At 50.5% G+C, this 21,363-nt stretch overlaps 1 protein-coding gene across 1 annotated transcript in view; it reads right to left on the reverse strand.

Annotated features, from left to right (window-relative positions):
* Slit1 (slit guidance ligand 1) overlaps positions 1–17,981 on the reverse strand; it is a 161,185-nt gene extending 143,204 nt beyond the window's left edge. The window contains exon 1 of the mRNA XM_005407596.2: positions 17,513–17,981. Coding sequence (XP_005407653.1) covers positions 17,513–17,730 — 218 coding nt within the window. The 5' untranslated portion in view covers positions 17,731–17,981. The remainder of the gene's footprint in view (positions 1–17,512) is intronic.
* Positions 17,982–21,363: the final 3,382 nt, after the last annotated feature.

Consider the following 21,363-nt stretch of genomic DNA (forward strand, 5'->3'; position numbering starts at 1 on the left):
TCAGCCTTACTTAAATGGGCAAAAGTGTTAACAAGTTAAGTGGATATCAACAGAACGTTGCTTAGTTGAATTCAGCACACCCAGGAAACAGGATAGGTACTGTGCAGCCACTGAACAGGCTACAGATCTGTTTGTGTCCACAAACAGGGGAAAGCCATCCATGACAGAGACAGTGGCAGTGGGTTACAGCACAGCCTGTACTCCAGGAGCTCCTTTCTGCTGTGTATGCACACACAGCAATGCAAGTACGAGCAGAGGATGCGCTGAGGCTGCATGCCACCTCTTAATGGCTAAATGCTAAGTAGTGAGACATGAGGTGAGTTTAGTTTCTTTGTATGCTTTTCCATATTGTAATTTCAAAAGTCATCTATATTTATAAGCTAATAGAATATCCAAGTTATTTAATTTAAAAATAAGAGTAACAATGTATATTTTTTAATTTTTCAATTTCCTGAAGAATAAAGGAAAAATGAAATCATGCATAAGACCATCACTAAGAATAATCTCCACCAACATTCTGGAAGATTTTCTCTCGTCTTCTTTCCTTGGGATACAATTTTTATATAGTTGAGCTGATTCAACAGTTAGACTAACTGAACCCTTTCATAACATCCTGAAGGTCAGAGGATGAGTGAGATGTAACTATCACATACTTCCACAGCTTTATGTTTGGTTTGCTCTCCTCTTGAGGTTCTGACTGGCTGTAAAGTGTCCCTTCATTTGGAACAAAGTGGTATTTGGTATCAAGTATCAAATGCCTGGACTATTCTCTGTTCCTCGAACACCTGTGTTGTTTTGACATTTTTCACTTATAAACAATGCTGCAAGAATCTCAGTGGGCATCTAGGAGGAAGACACCCCAGAAAAGGAATTACTCAGTCAAATGTCATAAGAAATCCCATGAATCTTTTAACCATTTGTTTATTCCCTCTCTTGGCAGCCACGGTTCATAAAGCAATTGACTATGATAAATATCCCCATTTCACAGATGGATAAATGGAGCCAAAAACCAACTGCTAAAACTAGGTCCAAATGAAACCCAGGAATACTAAGGGTGGAATCACAAGGAGGGTTGGGGATGGACAAGCTGACAGATCGTTTGATGACATCTAGCACTGCAGTTCTCTCTCCCACCCTTTTGCACCAGTATATGCTGGTCAGACACAGGGACACAGCCCTTCGCCCAGGCTCTGCTGCTGACCTTCACTTCCTACCCATCAGTGGGCCCACTCAAGAAGAGACCTGAAAAGGCAGAGAGAGGGGACAAGAGTGCAGACAGCAAAGCAAATACAGCCTCTCCCCCAGGAGGTCTTATTGGTGGCTTCCAGGCAAGACTGCCTTACATCAGCCTTGCTCTCTACTTAATGCCAGAGCCAGGCCTCCTCTCTGGGGAGTGCTCCCACCCCAAGGCAGCCTGCAGCAGAGGAAGCAGTGGGGTAGCACCTAGGGTGCATTACTGCCACTTAGGCTGTGAAAAAGACCTCTGCTGGGGAGCCCACTCCCCTCCTCAGCAGGCAGCCACAGGATGAGAATGGCCACAGGATGAGTTCCTATTCGGAGCCAGCCAGGTCCACCTGACTCCCAGCAGAGGCTGCTGCAATCAGGCAAGGACGGTCACTGTCCTGCAACTTGCCTGGTTTCTCCAACAGGTGGTCCGGCAGTGTTGCCATGGAGCCCCCTTCTCAGCAAGCTGCCTGGGGCGACTGGGGCATGTTGTTGGAACCCCACAACTATTTCAGCCAGAAGAGCAGGTGGAGGTGGGCCCACTGGCCTCGTGTCTCCAGAGAACCCAGAACCCAGGCTAATATGGTCTCCCTGAGTTTTTGTCACCAAAAGCCACACCCACCACTTCTCCTTACTGGGCACCCACTGTGTGCAAATCTGAGGCCTGGCCGTAAACACACTTCATCTCCTTGGCCACAGCCTAGGAGGTGAGTCATGTCCCCTCCAGTTTGTGGATGAGGAAACTGAAGCAGGCTGGTGCAGCAACTTGCCCAGTACCACGCAGCTAACAACATGGCGAGCACTGAACCCAGACCAGTGTGATTCCCTGTCTTTCCCTACACCACCACATTTCGTGTTGCTGGGCTCACCCCTGTCTCACCATCTTGTCCTCTCATGTCAAGCAGTCATACCCTGGACAGGGCTGAAGAATCACTTGGGCGCTTTGGACTGGAAGCCTTGCTCCGGAGCCCTGTAGCAAGACCCCGTGCTCTGTCTAGATGTCCACATCAGAGAACACTCTACTCCCCTGTCACACTGCACGAGTGGCCTCGGTCAAGTATCTTAACTTCTCTGTGCCTCAGTTTTCCCATTTGTAGAATGAGGATGATGTTAGTACCCCCCTCTTAGAGATGTACTAAGGTTTAAATGACTTCCTGTTTCTCAAATACCAAGAACAATACTTGGCACACCATTGGTCCTCTCCATGTCAGTATTACCTGCAGTGATTATGTTCACTACTGCTACTATTATTGGTATTTTCTGCAAGGACCATGGCTCCCCCAGGAGGTGGTGCCCTAAGACTTTGCTCAGGCTGGTGCTGGACTGGCAGGACCAGGCTGAGGGAGGAGCTGCTTACTTTTGTCCCAGGGTGCTAAATAAGTCCAGGACAGACACCCTAATATGGTTCTGTCTCCCAAAAGTGATGAGTTCACCCTCATCCTTCTCCCAAATGGCAAATACTCCAATTTCTGTGAGTTCCTGGACTGAAAGGAAAACCCCAGTGACAAAAGAATTGGAGAAAATCCTCCAAAGCAAAGTTAGCAAGGAAAAAACAAAAACACGCAAGGGTTTCTTGAATACTCTCAGGAGATAAGAATTTGAGGGTTCGCTTCAGCAGCACATATTCTAAAATTGGAGTGATACAGAGAAGATTAGCATGGCCCCTGCACAAAGATAACACACAAATTGGCAAAGTGTTCCATATAGAAAAAAAAAGAATTTGGTCACCAGCATCTGGATATCTATGATAAAAAAAATGGCCCATCAGATTTGCTAGGGTTGCAGGAATAAACACCCTAAGCTTTCAGGGGTAGTTCTGGGGGGTCCCAGCACTTCCTGCATTCTGCACTTCTCATCCTGGAGCTCCGCTCACTCCCACTTTAACTGTGAGGGAGAAGGCCTTGGCTAGAAACCCTGTTTCTTATCTCTCCTTTGAAATCTGACCCCAGCCAAATCCACCGAGCTGAAGGTCTGCAGCCAGGCCTAGAGAGCTGAGCGGGGCAGAATGTCCCCCCACAGCCACTGCCCTGACTCCAGGCCTGAGGCCCACGGAGCCCAGCACCTCCACCCCACCAACTCTCACCCCACACCTCCACCCTTACACCAGCAGCCCTGCAGAGCGCTAAATGGGCTCCCCATGTTCTTCCTGGCTCCCCTCCAATTTGCTCACCAGGCCACAGCTAGAGTGCCTTCACAGACTGCAAATCTGATCAAGTCCCTCCCTATTTAAGCCCTTCAGTGAAGCCACATTGCTCTTGGAATTAAGACAAAAATGTCTCCAGCACAAACCACAGGTTCTGTGTGGCCTTCCCTTCCCCCCACTAGCCGCTGCCCCCTCCTCCCCTCCTGGCGCTGTCTCCCCGTGGCAGGGCCTTTGAACCTGCTGGCCAGCCCTCTGCCTGAATGCCCTTCCCGCCCTTCCTTCGCCTAGCCCACTCCAACTTTCCTTCCGGGTGGTAAACCCTCCTGCAACAGGCCTCAGCACTCCCACCCTCTGCTCAGTAGCACCAGTCGGGTGATTTCATAGTGATTTGGGGGAGTCCTGGACTGATGTCCCAGCCCACATGAAGATCAGAAGCTCTGTGAAGACACAAGCTGTTGGTTTTTTTCTCACCTGTCTCCTCGGGCCTTAACACAGCACAAGACACACAACAGATGTTCCAACAAGGATTTCTTGAATGCAGAAATGAATTTGCATTAAATTGACATAGCAAACAGCATTGAGTGAAGTGAAGTGGTTTTTCCATGTTTCCCTACTCAATAAAGAACACCAAACTTCTACTATTACAAGTGTCCTCCCCAAATGGACAATACCCTTTGAGGATTCCACCCACTCACCCACACCATCCTCTTTCCAGGTTCTTCCTTTCCTCTAATATGAGCAAGAAAATAGTGCCCTGTAAGTCCACACTGTCAAGAGAGAAAGCTAGGCCATATGGAGACATTCAGCAGGAAGGAAGAAAGGAAGGGCTGTCTGCTGCCAGCTCAGAGGTTTTCTCAGGCCTGGGACAAGTGCCTTTCCAGGCCAGGCACTGTCCCCACAGCCTCATCATCAACAGGCCACATAATTCTCACAACAACCCTCAGCGTGGTATCACTGGTGTCATCCCTCACATGAGGAAACTGAGGCTGCAGTTAAGGGCAGCACTTGGAAGCCAATCTTGGTTGACTCAGTGTTCTGGCTGAGGAGTGTTGGTGTCACAAGCCTGGTCTTGGAGCCCAGAGTCAACCTATACCTGCTGGGACCTTGGGCCACACTTTTCTACAGTTTGACTGCAGTCTGTCCCCTCCAAAGCTCATGTTGACATTTAATCCCCATAATGAGACCATAAGAAGCAAGAACAGGAGGGAGATTTAAGAGGTGATTAGTGCTCTGTCCTCAGGAATGGATTAATCTATTCATGTGATTAATGGATTCATAGGTTAATGGATTATATTAAGTGTGGGTCTCTTCTAAAAGTCAGCTGGGCCAGGTCTCCTGTGGTGTGATTCTCTGCATCACATCAGGACTCTGCCAACACAAAGGCCATCACCAGATGTGGCCCACAGGGTAACACCTGGGGGTGTGAGACGTGAGGGTTGGTGGAGAGAGAGACTGAGCACACCTGCAAGCCTTGGCCAGGTATCAAAGGACTCTGAAGTCCAAGACCAAAGGACAGTAAGTCCGAGGCTCAGCCCTCAGCTTGCCAACTTTGGCCCTGGGGCAAAAGACCAAATTGTCCTCTGCTTCTCCCCTGGGAAAACACCAGACCCTCACCTGCAGGGCTGTAGCTAAGCTCCCACAGCCCTTTCAGCTCACCAGGCTGCCCCTCAGCCCAGAACATCCCGGAGCAGCCTCCCCCTCACTTGCCCACCGTGTGCTCTAAATGTCCCCTCTTCTACCCTGCTTCCTCCCGGGAACCCACGTAGCTCCTCCAGGAGAGCTCAGATAGCAATTTGAAGCTGTGTTCAGACAAGGTCCTTTGTGAAAGGCCACCTCCCCTGCTCGGCTCCAAGAGGGAGAGGGCACATCCGGTTCCTCCCTGCCCTTCCAGGGTACCTGGCCTATATGATGTGTTGCCTAAACATCGAGCAACCCTCGCCACAGAGCCTGGCTGCTGCTGCTCCTCCCAGGGAGGGCCTGGCCCACACCCCCATCTCCCCAGCTGAGCCTGCCGCACACTCAGGGGGCCGCTGCTGGTAATGTCCCACTCCTGTGTCACAGTGCTCCAACTCCGCCATGCCCACAGGGCAGATACCAACCAGTGCCGCAACCACCCTCCAACAGGTGAGGAGTGGAGAAGTCCCAGAGTCAGTAGTCAGGGGCCCCATCCCAGAGCAGATTTGTTGCCAAGTCCTCACTGCCTCGTGCCAGAGCCTCCTGGGAACCCATCGTATTTCCTTGGTTGAGCAACAGCAGTAGCTATGACTAGCGCTATCTACTAATCAAGTATGAGCCTCCTGCTAGTACCTGGCTCTAGGGCTCCTTATCAGTCTCGATTTACAGATGGGGAACTGCATCATAAAGGGTTTAAGAATTTAAGCTCAGAGGGCTGAGGGTAGAGCTCAGCGGTAGAGTGCTTGCCTACAGTGCACAAGGCCCTGGTTTCAATCTCCAGCCCTGAAAAAAAAGAAGAACATTTTTTAAAATTAAATTTAAAGTCACTCAGCTGGTAAGTGGCTTAAGGAAGAAGTACTTGAGCCCTGCATGTCTAGCTTAAGGGTCCTGCTCATTTTTGTTATGGTGGTGCCGGGGGTAAAATACATATAACATAAAATTTACCAACTTCACTATTTTGAAGTTTACAATATGTTGAATAGAATCACGGTGTTGTGCAACAAACCTCCCCAACTCCTTCATCTTGCAAAGTGAAACTCCTTACTGTAGTACAGAGTCCCTCCAAGACACAACCACACACACACACACACACACACACACACACACACACCCCTGCCTCCAGGCCCTGGCAACTACACTTCCTTTCTCAGTCTCAGTGAGCTGGGTATTTCATATGAATCATGTCCTATTTGTCTGTGTGTAACTGGTTTATTTTGCTTACCATAATGTCCCCCAAGTTCATCCATGTTGTAGTATGTGTCAGAACTTCCCTCTTTTTAAAGGCTGAATAATAGTCCCTCGTATATATACATAAACATTTTGTTTATCCATTTACCTGCTACTCAGTTGCCCACTACTGGGTTGTTCTACTTATTGGATATTACGAATAATGCTGAGCTGGCATCCTGCTTTCAATTCTTTTGAGTATTTGCCCATAAGTAGAACTGCTGGATCGTATGCTAATTTTACTTCTAATTTTTTGAGGAATCACCACACTGTTTCTCATAGCAGCTGTATCCTTTTACATTCTCACCACGGTACATAGAGTTCAAATTTCTCCACATTCTCACCAACACATTATTTTCTGTTTGGGGATTTTTTTATTTTCAGTACTGGCAACTGAACCGAGGGCCTTGTGCATATCAGGTAAATGCCCTGCTACTCACCTTCACCCCAGCCCTTTTTCTTCTCCCCTACCCCTTCTCCTTGTCCCTTTGTAGTATCAGGGATTAAACCCAGGCCCTTCACACTGAACTACATTTCCAGTCTCCTCCTTTTTTTTGAGGCAGGGCCTCCTTTGAAGTTTTCCAGCCTGGCCTCAAACTTGAGATCTTCCTTCCTCAGCCAAGTGCTGGGATGACAGGTGTACACCACCTCACCTGGCTTAGCAGCAGCCATCCTAATAAACGTGATGTGATTAGGGCCCAGTTCTTAACCCTCACTCTGCGGCACGTCTGTTCTGAGGGACACATTATGTCCAGTCCTCTCACTACTGAGGCTGCACCTTGCTCTTGTTAATCCCCTTTCTCGGTTTGGGCCCTGACCTTAAACCACCACCCTGCAGCTACCCCCTCTATCTCTAGGCCTCTGTGCCTATTGCCTGCCACTCTCTCTCCACTTAGTGCCCACCCCAGGCCTGAGAGGCCACCAGCCACTGACTCCCTGACACTGACCTCCAACCGCAGCCCCACTTTCCTCCAACACCCTCCCCATGTGCCAGCCTGCAATTTGGGTCTACCCCAAATATGGGCAAGCAGGAATCAGTCGTGGCCACTTTGCCTTTGTTGTTCTGATGCTAAGAACTCATAGGGGTTCTGTAGATGCCAAATGAATGTCTAGCAAGCAAGTGAATGAATGCAAGACGGCCAGCCTTATTGAGATGTGTAAAGCAGCAAATTTTAAAACCAAATACAAACATATCTCAGAGCCTTAAAACTCGGGGACTCACAGTGAACCACTTAGCAGCCAGCTGTTCAGCCCCGAGATACGGCTTTACCTGTCTGAACCTTTTCCCCGCCTTTGAAGCAAGGTTAAATAGTATCTTTCTCCCAGAACTGCTGAGAAGGACAAGCAAGACACTGATAAAGCATCTCACTCAAGACAGGCATGAGGAAGGAGCTCTGAACAGGGACCACAGACACCTCCAAAATGCCCTCGCCAGTTCCCTTCTCTGCCCCATGGCAGCCTTCCTCTGCTCCCTCCTTCCCAAAGCTTGCACCCAGCCCCTCCTCTGGGAGCGGCTCCCCCTCGGTGCCTGGCCTCCACTCTGCTTTCCCCACCTCCTACTCCTCCATCTGCCTCTGGCCCTGCACTGCTCCCAGGAAACAAAGTGACCCAGCTTTGTGGTGACCCCACCTCCATTCCGGAGCTTGCCGTGGGCCTCCTCCTCCCACAGACTGACAGCTCCCTGCACAGTTTGCCCTCCTCCTCAGAGCCAAACTCCTCTGGCCTTTGCAGTTGAAGTAGCTCAGCATGGCCAGACTTTGGCTCCCCGTGTGGAGAGCAGCGAGGAGCTCGTTCCCCTCTGCCACTTCCTCCTTGCCTCCCTCCGTTAGAGTGTACAGAAGCCCACCCTCCTGGAGTATCAAAGGATGTGCTTCCTTCACCTGGAAACCCCAGCACCAAGCATGTGTTCTGAGCATCCCAGATTCCTGGATCCAAATTCCCTGAATCCCCTTTGCCACAGAGCTGCCAATCAGTCTTCAGAGAATGGGCCTGGGAGTCTGCATCTTATCCCCGCTGGACTGCTGGCATGCCTGACCCCGGAGCTCAGCTCATCTGTGCTCCAGTCACAACACTGCCCTACAGGCTCAGAGCTCCAGGCCTGCGCGTCCTCTCCTGCCAGCCCCCTGCACTCTTTCCCACAGCCCCTGCAGGAGCCCCAACTCTGTGATGCCTGTAGCAGAGCCTTACCGCTACTACAACAAGTCGCCACATGCTCAGTGGCTGAAGACAACACAAACCCATTGTCTTTCCATCCTGGGGTCAGAAGTCTCCACTCAGTCTCTCCAGATGAAAGGCCAGGCATCGGCAGGCCTGTGTTCCTTCTGGGTGCTCGGAGATACTCCTTCACCTTGCGTCTTTCCCACCCACATTCTTCGGCTCACAGCCCCTTGGTCACATCATGCCAGCCTCTTGCATCCATCACCACATCTCCTACTCTTGACCCAACCCTCCCCGCCTCATAGAAGAGCCACTGACGACACTGGAAGCAAGACCCTGGACTTCATCACACCCACAAAGGCCTCTTTATCACGCAGTGCAGTGTACTCACGGGTTCCAGGGATTCACTCCTGGACATCTTTGGGCACCTTTACTCTGCCTACTACAATATATGCTTTTCTAAAGCAAAGATTAGCACCCATGAAATGTCTCATCAAAGGTTAAAGAACAAAACAACTCATTGAATACACATTTTCAGAACACTTATTTCAAAATAATTTGAGACACAGTCCTGCCCCAGGAAAGTTAAAACCTAAAGTATACATCAAACTATCTTATCAAAAAGGGGTAAGATTCTCTTCCATACAGAAGAATTTCAATTAATAAATGTAAAAGCAATGAGGGGAATAGAAAATCACAATCACATAATAATTATTACAGGCAAGATTCATAACATAGTTGCTTAAATTAGTAGGTGAGAATAAAAGACAAACAAGATACCAGATAGTCTCAAAGTATCTCCCACAAGCGAGGTGTAGTGTCATATGTCTGCAATCCCCATCACTCAGGAGGTTGAGGTAGGAAAATCCCAAGGTCAAGCCAGCCTGAGCGACCTAGTGAGACCCCATTTTGAAGTAAAATATTAAAAGGGTTGGGGGTGTAGGTAGCTCAACGGTAGAAAACGTATAGGTTCAATCTCCAGTACTAAAAAAAGAACAAAAAACTCCACTATAGATATAGATATAGATAGATGATATAGATATAGGTAGATATGAGAGAGATATAGATATAGATATAGATATGAGAGAGATATAGATAGATACAGATAATAGATATAGATATCCTTATAGCCATGCTAATTTCTTAGTTTTGGTGACTATTCTGAGGTTATGATATTAATGTTAGGGGAAGCTGGTGGAGGGTACATGGAAACTGTTAGGGTGGTTTTTACAACTATGTTGTACATCTCAAATTATTTTGAAATAAGTGTTCTTTAATTTAAAAAGAAAAGAAGAAGAATATAGCAATGACAGCAAAACTTCTGCCACAGAAAGCCAGGAACCAGTCAGCACAGTCAGCTGGCCTCACCACTGCCAGTCTCCCTGCCCTCAGTAATTCTCCACAACAAAGCCAGGGAACTGAATTTATTAAAACATCATTTGTACTTGTCACTCTCTACTCGGACCCCAGGGCCGGTGTGCAAAGGGTCTTGTCAAAAAGACACAGAATAGCCAGGCAAGACTGTTCACCCCTGTAATCCCTGCACTCTGGGAGGCTGAGGCAGGAGCATCACAAATTCCAGTGTAGGCTGGGCAACTCAGCAACTAAGCCAGGCCCTGTCTCTAAAAAGAAAGGGTAGGGTACAGGGTTATAGCTCTGAAAATCTTAGTAAGTATGATGATAACAAATTATAACTTAGTGAATAAAATAATAATCCACATGACTCTAAACAGACAAATGGAGAAGAAGAAGTCCTTTCCAACAGTAGAATGCCAACTAACAGAAGAAATGATGGAATTAGGAATTCAAGGGGTGCTAAAACCAGTGGATTGAAGTTTGATGAAGAACAGGATATGCACACAGCCTTAAAATATCTCTCCATAAACTACTTGTTAATAACATATTTTTTAAAAGTTATTTTCAGCAAAGAAGCCTGGCAGAAATCAACTTACCAAGGGATCAAAGCTAAAAATCATCAATACTGGGACAAATTGACATCATGTGTCTTCCCATATGACACAGAAAAGGGCACCACGCCATGGACTTGGCATGCCTTGCAAAAATGCATAACCGGTATGTAACCATCAGGAAAGATCAGACGTAGCCAAACTGAGGTGCATTCTACAACATGGGGGACCTGTATTCCTCAACACTGCAGTCAAGAAAGACAGAGGAGCTACTCCAAATTAAAGGCGACAAAGGAGCAGTGACCCACAAATGCTATGTGTGATCCTGGCAGCATTCTGGACCTGCAGAAAAAATCACCATCACCATAACATCAGGACACCTGATGAAACTTGAATATGAACTATGTAATAATATTGTTTTGATTTTAAATTTGATACTCTTATTTTTTATTTGTTTGGTTGGTTGGTTTTGGTTTTTTAAGACAGGGTCTCACTACGTAGCCCAGAGTGACTTTGAACTTATGGCAATCCTCCTGCCTCAGCTTTCCAAATGCTGGGAATACAGCCATGTGCCACCATGCTTGGTTTTCCTATTTTTTAGAAAATATAGAAAAATTTAAAGGAAAAAAAATTACCTGGGTGTGGTGCACATCTGTAACCCTAGCACTCTTGAGGGGCTGAGGCAGGAGGATCCCGTGTTTGAGCATAGCCTGAGCAACTCAGCAGTTTGGTGAAATCTTGTCTCAAAATTAAATTTTTTTTAAAAAGGGCTGGGGATGTAGCTTAATGACAAGGCTCTGGGTTCAATCCTCAGTGTCACAAGATAATAATAATAATAATATGGAAAAAAGTTACAGTGTCTCAAATCTATTCTTAAATGATTTAAAAAAATTTTATGTGTGTGAGTGTGTGTCATACATGATAAAACAAATGGAGTAAAATATGAACAAATGAATTAAGGTAAAAGATATATAGGAGTTCCTTATAAGATTTTAGTTTGGGTTCTTTTTCCATCTTTTTTTTTTTTTTTTTTTTTTTGGAGACAGGGTCTCGATATGCAGTTCAGGCTGGCCTTGAGCTCACTTTGTAGCCTAGGCTGGCCTCAAACTCAAAGCAATCTTCCTGCCTCCTGCCTGAGTGCTGGAATTACAGGCACGAGCCACCACTTCTGGTTAAAGGTTTTACCTATTTTTGTTGCAATTTTACAGAAAGTTTGAAATTATAACAAAATAAAAACGTATAATGAGGGGCTGGAGATTTAGCTCAGCGGCAAAAGCGCCTGCCTGGCAAGCACAAGGTCATGAGTTCGGTTCCGGGTACCATAGAAAAAACAAAAAAAAACAAAGTATAATGAGCGCAACTGATCTTTAGAGACTGTTGGGGGGTGATGAGAATAGTCTAAATTTGGGTTGTGACGATGTCTGCACAACTCTGTTTATTTCAAAATCATTGACTTATTAATGAAATTAACGAAGTTTTACACAGGAGTGCACACCTGACGTCAGACACCCCCTCATTCCTTGAGTCCCTCTCCCAGAACCCTCAGCGCAGATCTTCACTCCTCAGGCGGGTCTGCCCCTCACCCACCTCTCAAGCACAAGACCCACATCTTCAGCATGGCCCCAACTCCCTTACCCTCACCTCACCTCTCTGCTTACAAATCTGCCAGGTTCAAGCCCCAGCCCATCCCACCCCGCCACAGTAGCAACCTTCCCCTTCTCTAGCCTCTCACTCCATCTAGCAAGCCTCCTCACTTCTGTGCTGACGGGCACTGGCGCCGTGCAAAATAGTACTCTAAGCACTTTATATGGATTATCTCGTGTGAACAAAGTACCTGCTGACACTGGTCCCATTTTACAGATAAAGAAATCAAGTCACTAGTGAGCTGCCACAGATCACCCAAGTGGTAGCTGACAGAACCAGGATTCAAACTGATCCATTCTGGCACCAGAGCCTAGACTGGTGGCCACTGTGCTCCACGTCCTTGCAGATGTCCTTACATGTTTGTTCTTTCTCCCCCTCCAGGCTGCAAGCTCCCAGAGAAGCGGGGTCCCTACCCAGACCTCTCTTAATGCTATGCACACGGCAGGTGCCCAACAGCTGTTTGTCCGCCACAGGCTGGGTTCCAGAAAGGAGAGGAGGGGGTCGTGCACACCATCAAAAACAGAAGCCAATTCTCCACCCCCAAGCTAGCCCAGCTTCCTGGCTACTGCCCAAGGCCCGGCCGTCATCTGCTCTGGGTAATAAGTATTTGTATGGCGATAATTACAGCATTTGGGAAGAAAATCCCATTAAGCAAGAGCCCTGCCGAGCTGCTAATGCCGGCACAGAACTGGAGGCGGCAACTCTGCCAAACGCCCGTCTGCTCCCAATAATGCAGGAGCTGCCTGTCCCCACCGCCCCTCACTAGCCCCAAAAGAGCACTGCCCCCCTCTGCTGGCAACTTCGGGCAGCCTGGGCCACCAACAGCCAGCCCACAGCCAGAGAAGGGACACCAAAGAAGGTAGTCCATCCCCGTGTGCTGCCCACTGCTGCTGGGCTCCCGGGGGCTGCCTGGTGAGGAAGAGAAGGACCACAGTGAGACCCAGCACTGAGGGGTACCCAAGTTCTCTTCAGGTGCCTGGCGTTCCCTGTCACCTTAATAATAGTAACAACCACTGCTTATTGGCCATTTGCTGTCTGCAGCCCAGTACACAGCGCTTCCTGGAGTGTCGTCGCAGCAGCACTCAGGCCCATCCTATAGAGCAGGCTCTCTCATCTCCCCCACTTTATGGGCAAGAAAATGAGAGATCTGGGAAGCACACTTTCCTCCGGAGCACTTATCCCAGTTTGCAATTATGTGTTGATTCTCATATTGTGTCATTCATCTCTAGCTCCCCTGCTGGACTGAATCTCAGGAAGAGAAGGACGTTTTCACCAAGCACTCAGCACAAGTCAGATTCAATAGGCAGCACTCTGCGGAATGAGCGAATTAAACGCCATAACTCCCCCAACGTGCCCCAGGTCCGAGAGACAGAGTGAAGCTAAAAACCAAGGCAGCTCAGCTCCAGAGCTGTGCCTTCCCCACCTCCACTCTGCTGCCCCTGCTCCCGACTCCAAGTCCTAGGAGGAGAGGACAAAGGTGCCAGGGGAGCACACACTCTGAGCAGACAGAGTCCAAGAGAGCAGGCTGCAGTGTGGTGGACATCCAAAGCCCTAACTCTAAGGTCCCTTCTGCCCCACCCAAACTCTCAAGCTTTTAGCTTGGGCTTCTCAAATGCTATCACCTGTTTGAATCAAAAAGCACTTTCACAAACACAGCATGAGGGAATCCTTGCAAAGGTAATAGGTGTTAACTCCAGAGACAGGGGAGGGGAGGGCACCAGCCACATGCCAATCATGACACCACACCTCTACAGACAATCTATGCACAATCCCTACCTCATTTACTCCTCACTGTCAACCTGCAGAGCTGTCACTGTCCCCTTTTACTTGCAGAAATGGGATCTCATGGCGGGTGGGAGGATAGCACCAGGGCCCAACCCCAGTCATTCAGAGCCCAGCAACAAGCCCGTCACACTGGCTACCATACCAAAGCCTGCAAGAGCAGGAGACCAACCCTACCAGGAGGTCACTCCCCAGCGCAGTATAGGGTTCTGCATACTGGAACTATGGTTAGGTCCTACCAGGCTATGGTGACAGATAAGGCTTCAGCGGCCAATGACCTCACTCACCCTAGCCACCACCCAATCATTATTTGGCATTACAAAAAGGCTCCCCACATCATCAGATCTGGGACGCCCTGGGCAGTTGTTTTTGGATGCAACCATGCAGTCCTAGTGAATGGGACCTCCAGCACCAGTGAGCTGAGCCCAGGGGAGGAATGGCCCCTGTGGCATGCATCAAGCTAAGACAGGGTTGACAAACTGGTCATCAAAGAGGTGAGGGGACATAAAGAGGACAGCAAGTGAGCAGGTTCCCTAGGCGGCAAACAGAAGCCAGGGGTCCCGCCCCATTGCTCTCCAACCTTGGACAATCTGCCAGGAGGCAAGTAGATGCCTCTCCCCTCTCTGCAGCCACAGGGGAATCTGTGGCTAGCCTAAAATATAAATGCCCAGGGTATAGGGAGAAAATACATCCTAGTCCAAAAGATTTATTAAATTAAGAAAAAAGAATCCAACGGAGAGTCACAGTCCTTGAGTAGAAGGGGAAAAAAGTTAATAGTGGCCATGGCTGGGCTCCCCGAGCCTGGGCCCTACCAAGAGAAGACATTTCCCAGGCCTCTTGCAGTACCTCCCCGAGATCTTACTCTTTATTTTAAATTGCTCCATTACAGTGAACTATTTAGCACTCCTTCCCCACCCAGCCCAGGGACCCACAGTCCCTCTGGCTGAACCAGTTTCCTCAGCAGCTCTGGGGCCAAAAATCTCTTTCTAGAAGTCACCGAAGCAAACCAATGACAATTTCTTCCCGTGTGAGGGGATAGGTCTGGATCTGGATTATGGGATACATGACCATAAAGTTGCTGGCTGCACAGGCTGTCACAGAAGTGGTCCAAAGGGCAAAAACAAATGCACATTTATAAAAGTTCACAGCCTCAGAGCAAATCTGTTTCTGGTTCAGGTACCGCACAACACCTACACTGGTCAGAGAACATGTGCAGTTGTTTCGAGTCTGCCTGGGCTCTCCCCAGGGCCTCCCTCAGGATGCTCCCACCCTCTTCCAATGGCTTGTCCAGGGCCTTCTTGGTGACAGCCAGGCTTGCTCTCTTTCCATGTCCTCTTCCAACCTCAGAAGCTAGGCATACTTAGCAAAGATCATGCCTCCTCCCTCTCCCCCTACCAGGCTAAGCTGCCACCAGAGTCCCACCCAAAAGTCCCCAAAGGAAAAATTCATATAGAGAACAGCCTTCCTGACCCCCTCCAGCTCCAGCCCCTCCCCATCCACAGGAACATCATGGTTCAGCCCCAGCGTTAGGCCAGGCCCACCTAAAGCTCCAGGCTTTATGCCACACTGCTCCTTCTGCCTGAATTGCCTGCCCTCTCTGCTTGGCAAAATCCCACCCAACCCTGATAAAATGGCTGGCTCATCCTCTGAGAACCCCCTTCAACCCAAAAAAAGGCTTCTCACCCCCAATATCTCACAGCCCCATCACATTGCTATCCCAGCCCTCTCTGAAGAGATTATAGTTGGGGCACCTGGCCAGTCCTCCAGATTACATGGCCTTTGAAGAAAGGACAGGATCACCCCTTACTGAAGCCTCACACTTTGGGCAGTTCCTATTGGTAAACATTTACTGGATTACATTCTCTCCCTAGAGCCTAGCAAGCAAAAAATACTCCTGTCCATTACTGTCCACCCTCACATGAACCAGAGACCAGATATACCATCAACCCCATTTCCCGATGGAAAACAACAAAGGTTCAGAAGAGTTTACTAGGTGCTTTCAGTCCCAGAGCCCCAACTCTTTCTTCTGTACTAGGGAACTTACTTCCATCCCACAGATTGCAAAAGACTAAAGGGTTCATGAAAGCCAAAGACAGACAGTATCCTACACACTAAGATCCCAAAGCAAAAGAAAGGGGTTGATGTATCTCAGATCTAGGCTGCTGCCAGGGTAACAGCTGCAGAAGAAATGCCCCAGTAGACAAGGCCAAGGGAACAGGGAATAGGCCCAGAGGGAACAGGCAGAGGGTGACCTGGAGACCTCAGGGTCCTCTGGGCAGATTTCTGGTGCTCAGTTCCTCTCCAGGTGGGTCCACACAGGACAATGCACAGGCTGCCCCCAGGAAACCTGGCCCCGCCTCTCCCCACCCCACCATTTCTTCCCAGCCTCACAACACACATGTACTCAGAGACACACACATCGATTCCCACCTAGATTGCATACGGATTGCAAGTTCTCTGAAACCTCCACGGGAATGTTCCTGAGTCAGCCAAGAAGAGTTCACAGCAAGTATGTGCTCACTAATTGCCAGCTGTGGTTCAGAGTTTGAGCCAGCTCTCCCCAGGGTCAGATGCCTGCTTCTGACCAGCTAGGAGCCATGAAAATGTGCTCAAAAGTTATCAAAATATGTATGCCTGGCCTGAGAGCCACTGAGTCACCTAGGCCTGCAGGAAGGAGGAGCAGGCAAGTTTCAAAGGCTTCAGGGCAGCCTTCTCCAAAGGCTTGAAAGTACCTATCAAAAATCTCCTGGTGTCGTTACCTCTGTGAGCAGTATGAAGGCTCTGCCTGAGACCAAAAATCCACACATACCCCTCATATGTGGACTCTCACGGGCTCACACTACAGAGAAGCCCTGTAGACATTAGGAATTCACACAGACACATACATTCCGCAAAAGAATGGCAGAAAACAAATTACACAGGTCTCTAAGTACACATACCCTACAAAGCTTACAGAATCTAGAAAGGATAGAGTTTCCTCAAGAATCCAGAGAGAGAGAACAGGGAAAGAGAATGATGTTTTTTATGACTTGTCATGATCAGCGTCTTCAACCTTGGGTCTCTGCTCCAAACTCCTGACCTCTCAGCATTATTCATGAGGCTCCGAGTCCAGGATACAACTACCCTCCTCAGGGTGCCCCATGTGACATGCTCCAATCACCAAAGCCTAAGCCCTCAGGTTCCATTGTCTGCTTGAGTCTGGGGTGGCTGGACTTGGGGGAAGAAGCAGAAAACACCTGCGCGGGAGAATTATCAAGGCTCTGGGACAAACAATGGAGAGCAAGGAGGAAGCCAGAAACTTCAGCTCCAAGGCATGGTGCTGCCCATGTCAGGCAGCAAGGCCTCAGAGCCCTAGCTGAGGCAACCGCTCAGAACACAGCCCAAGCCCCATGTGTCCAGAAGGAGACACTGTGCCTGGTGAGCGTGGGAAGCTTCCCTCCTGGGTGTCAGGACGCTGGCTGGCGCGGACCCGCGGGCACCCTGGAGGAATAAAGTGCTGGCGCAGTGGGCAGGGCCTGCCAGTGCAGGGCGCAGGGTGTGGGTATGAGGATGGGCAGACAACCTCGCAAGGGCCCTTTGAATCAGGGAGGGCATACAGTGGCGCTCCTGGCTACTGGCTTGGGAGAGATCCTCACAGGCACTGACCCGCCTCCTGGCCGAGGGACTCAGGCCCCAACAACCCCCACCACCACCCTCAGTTGCGTCTGGGTGGGAGCGCGACCTCTCGGCTCGGCGGGGTGGGGGCCATACTCACAGGCGCTCGGTGCTCCTCGGGATGTTCTTGGGGACGGCCTGCAGCCCCGTACCGTGGCAGTCCACCGTGGTACCGGTGCAGGTGCAGAGGGCGGGGCACGCCGTGGCACCCAGGCGCCACGCAGCAGCCCACAGCAGCAGCCAGAGCTCCGGCCGGACCAGCCCCGCTGAGGACCCACGCCCGGGCATCACCGCCATGGTGCCCTCGCCGAGTCCCATTAGCGTGCTAGACGGCAGCAGCCGCTGGGCATCCCCGTCCGTGCCGCCTGCAGGTGCGGTCCCCTTGCGGGCGTGCGTGCTGCCCCTTGCCCGCGGGGAGGCACCTTGCTGCTCCTGACGCCTATGCACGTCCGGACGCTAGCAGGGCAGGGCGCTCGGCTCAGCTCCGCTCCGCTCCTATTTCTCGCCGACTGCGTCTCGCTCTCCCTCCCTCCAGCTCCCAACTGACTGCTGCGACGAGGAAAATGGGCAGGCCCCGCGCGCGCACGCACCCCGCGCTCTCTCTCTCACACACACACACGCACACGCACACACACACACACACACACACACACACACTCACATCGCTCCCACCCGGCAGTCATCCATCAATCGAAAAGCACACATCGGGGCCAGACTCCTCCCCGCCCTCCGCGATGCGCAGACCACCGCCCCCTCCTCCCGAACACCCCTCCGCGGCGGCTGGAGTGAGCAGCATACAGTTTCAAAGGTGCAACCTTCCAGACTCTGCCAGCGGGGAGCGGGCTGCGGGGAAGCGAGGGCCGCCCTGAGCGACCTGCCCCAGGGGCTCTGCAAACACACACACACACACACACACACACACACAGTGACAATGCGCACACTTAGACACAGGCACCCCAGAACTCATAGCCCAGCTGCTGGTCCTGAGGAGGAAGAGGATCTTTATTTTTTTTTTTCCTCCCAGCTTGGAGACCTCTGCTATGGCCATAGACATGCATTCCCCTCGCCTAAAGAGGCCCCTGACCCCACATGGCCTCTCCAAGGCACTGGTCGGAGCTTTCTTAGCCTAAGACCCTTAGGACAAAGACTTGGGGGAAAGAGAGACAAAAAAATCCCTGGACCAAGGACAATCTCCTCTCCTCCCTCAACACACATTCTCCCAAGATGGCAGCACCCTGCTTCCCCAGGGGCCCTGAAGCAGCGCCGCAGCAGGGACAAGAATGGCTCCAGCTTCACTGATGGGGAGCAGGGTATCAGTGGGGCTTGGGAATCCAGCAGACATCTTCTCCCACTCTCAGCAATGCTCCTGCATGTCTGCCAGGTGAAAACAGATGAAAACCAGCATTCAATCCTGTCACGAAGGGCGGCAAAGAGGGTAGAAAAGGGATAGGTGACGTGCTCAGGAGAGAAGCACAGGCACCCACACAGGACTCCAGGCCTTGTTCCCCAGGGACTTCCCTTACTTAGGTAGATGAGGTCCTGGGTGTGCACAGGAAATCCAGATGAGGAGAAAATTGCCACAACTATAGAAAAGATGAAGGACAGCCCCAAATTCAAAGACACCTGTGGCTGGTGGTCCGTCGCTCTAGAGGACCTAACCTGTCAGTCAGGGCCTGGCTGCCCGCAGGTTGGCAGGAGGGAGTGCCAGAGCTGCTCTGGAAGTGGCTGCCATGAGGGAGCCCTAAGGAGCCCCCAGAAGAAAGTAGCCCAAGAGATGCAGGCACCAGATGCAGGCTGTCACGGGCAGTGGTGGTGAGTTGGTGGTAGACTCCACAAGATTAGAGCCCTATCACCATGGAGGAATAAAGCACTGGCACCCTGGAGGAATAAACCTGGTACCAAAGCTCAAGGTTTCTCTTTGCCTTTTTTTTTTCCTATTGGATGAAGAGGTTGCAATATCTCTACTGTCATAACACAGTACTGTAGCCAGCATGTCACCACCAACATGACTGATTTTACTGGTTTTTGACAGTTCCTTTAAAAGTATGCACACAGCCTGACCGTGACCTCCATCCTGGGCTGTGAGCTCGAGAGCATGAATTTACTAACTCAGGAGGCGCTTTTGTCAGGTATCCTTGCTTAGCCTGTTATGAGGGAACTTCCCAGAGGTCAGGCCACTGCCTAAAAGGGACACCTGCCTCTGCCCTGCAAACTCCAGCTCCTCTGATGGCCCCCCATCAGGCAGAGCAAATCCTCATTCATGGGTGCCTCTGCCTTGTTTATCCCCTTTTAGCTGGAGCTCTGTGTACACTTGGGCTCCATCTCTAACACCTTGGGACAGAGCCCCGTCCCTACCTACACCCTTTCTCCCGCTTGCTTCTTCTTCACTTTGGAGCTTACCCCAGCACCTGACACTGAGTAGGTCTGTCACAAGCGGCACTCAGACTTGAAGATGACTGGTCTCCAGTCTTCAGCTCCAGAGGTGCTTCCCCAGGTCCATGACCTGAGGCCCCCTGAAAGCCAAGGACCCACGTGGGGAAGGAGGAGAGTGTTGATTAACCCGGGGACATGCCTGGGGTCCTCAGGGTAGCAGGGGTGTGAGAAGGGGTGGGTGTGTGGGTAGTACAAGATCAGCTTTGCCCATGGCTCCTGAGAGTCAGCCCCTTTCCTAGAAGCTTCCAGACCGGCCTGGACAGTGAATCCCGAGCAGGCCCTGAGCCAAGTTGTTACCACCTGGCAAAGCCTGGCGTTTCCTTTAAAGGGAGGGAAGGAGGAAGGGCCCCTTCAGACCCAGGACAAAGACTCCTCCACCAGCCCATCACGGGAGGCCCTGCCCCAGCAGCCGGGCAGCTCCCCAACTTGGCTCCCATCCCTGGTTCCTCCACCCCAGAACCTGGCGAGCGCCCCAATTTGGGAAGCAGCCTGCCATGAATGAACATGGCTCATTAGTGTTCCCAGCACATTTACTTGTTAAACAACCGCCTGCCCAGCCACACACCCCAGCCCCCACCCCTGCCACTGCCTTTGCTTTTCCAATTTCCTCTTGCATATCCCTCCCTCTGTTGGGCAGACCCCCTCCCCATAGCCCAGGCCACCTGCTCCCTTGCACGGGTGGGGAGGAGCTGGATTGACACATTGCTTCTGCCAGGCATGCTCCAGCCAGCCAGCTCCGCCCGCAGTCACCAGCAAGGCAAACCCAAAGGGACACCTGGGGTCAGGTTCTCCATCTCAGTGGTGTGAGTCTCCATGGAACCCCTCAACTATGTGTAGTGGGCAGTCAGGAGCCACCTTCTGCCTGGAATTCTGAGAGAAAGCACCCTCCCTCCAGCTCTATACATGGTCCTTCCCTCAGCTCCACCAGCTGTTTCTGGGGTACCAGGATGAGGAGAACCAAGGCCGCAGTGGTATGGATTCCCAAATGAAAAATGAAAAATGCAGAATGCGATGGAATGTCTGCCATCTATGCACTGCCCGTACCACTCGTGTATCCGTGCACTGTGTACACTGTACTGGGAATCTGTAATTCGTCAGAGAGAGTAGAACAGACCTGGCCCTCAGTGAGCTGCAGCCCAGTAAGGGGATGAAAGGGGAAACAGGAAAGCTTGTGTGTATGGTAAGTGTTACAGGGACAGATTAGAGGGACAGAGGCAGGGACCCGGGGCAAGGTCTGGATGGCTGACCATGGTAAAATCGTCACATGCTTATCTGTGATGACAATTGTAAAATTATCACACACTTATCATGTACTATGTGCTTGAAAAAAAAGTACCCTATTGTATGCTTTATGAAATTATTGCTCACATTTACTGTATGCTGATCTTGTCCCCTTCCCAGAAACAAAGGCTAAGACCCTGACTGGCCCAGCCTACACCAAAACAATCTGCCCTATAAGTATGAACACATCTTGTACTCACTGGGCATCCCGGGCAGGATACACGCTATCTTGTAGCA

This window comes from Chinchilla lanigera, unplaced genomic scaffold (assembly GCF_000276665.1).
Source record: "Chinchilla lanigera isolate Chin_1 unplaced genomic scaffold, ChiLan1.0 scaffold00106, whole genome shotgun sequence".
Classification (NCBI taxonomy): domain Eukaryota; kingdom Metazoa; phylum Chordata; class Mammalia; order Rodentia; family Chinchillidae; genus Chinchilla; species Chinchilla lanigera.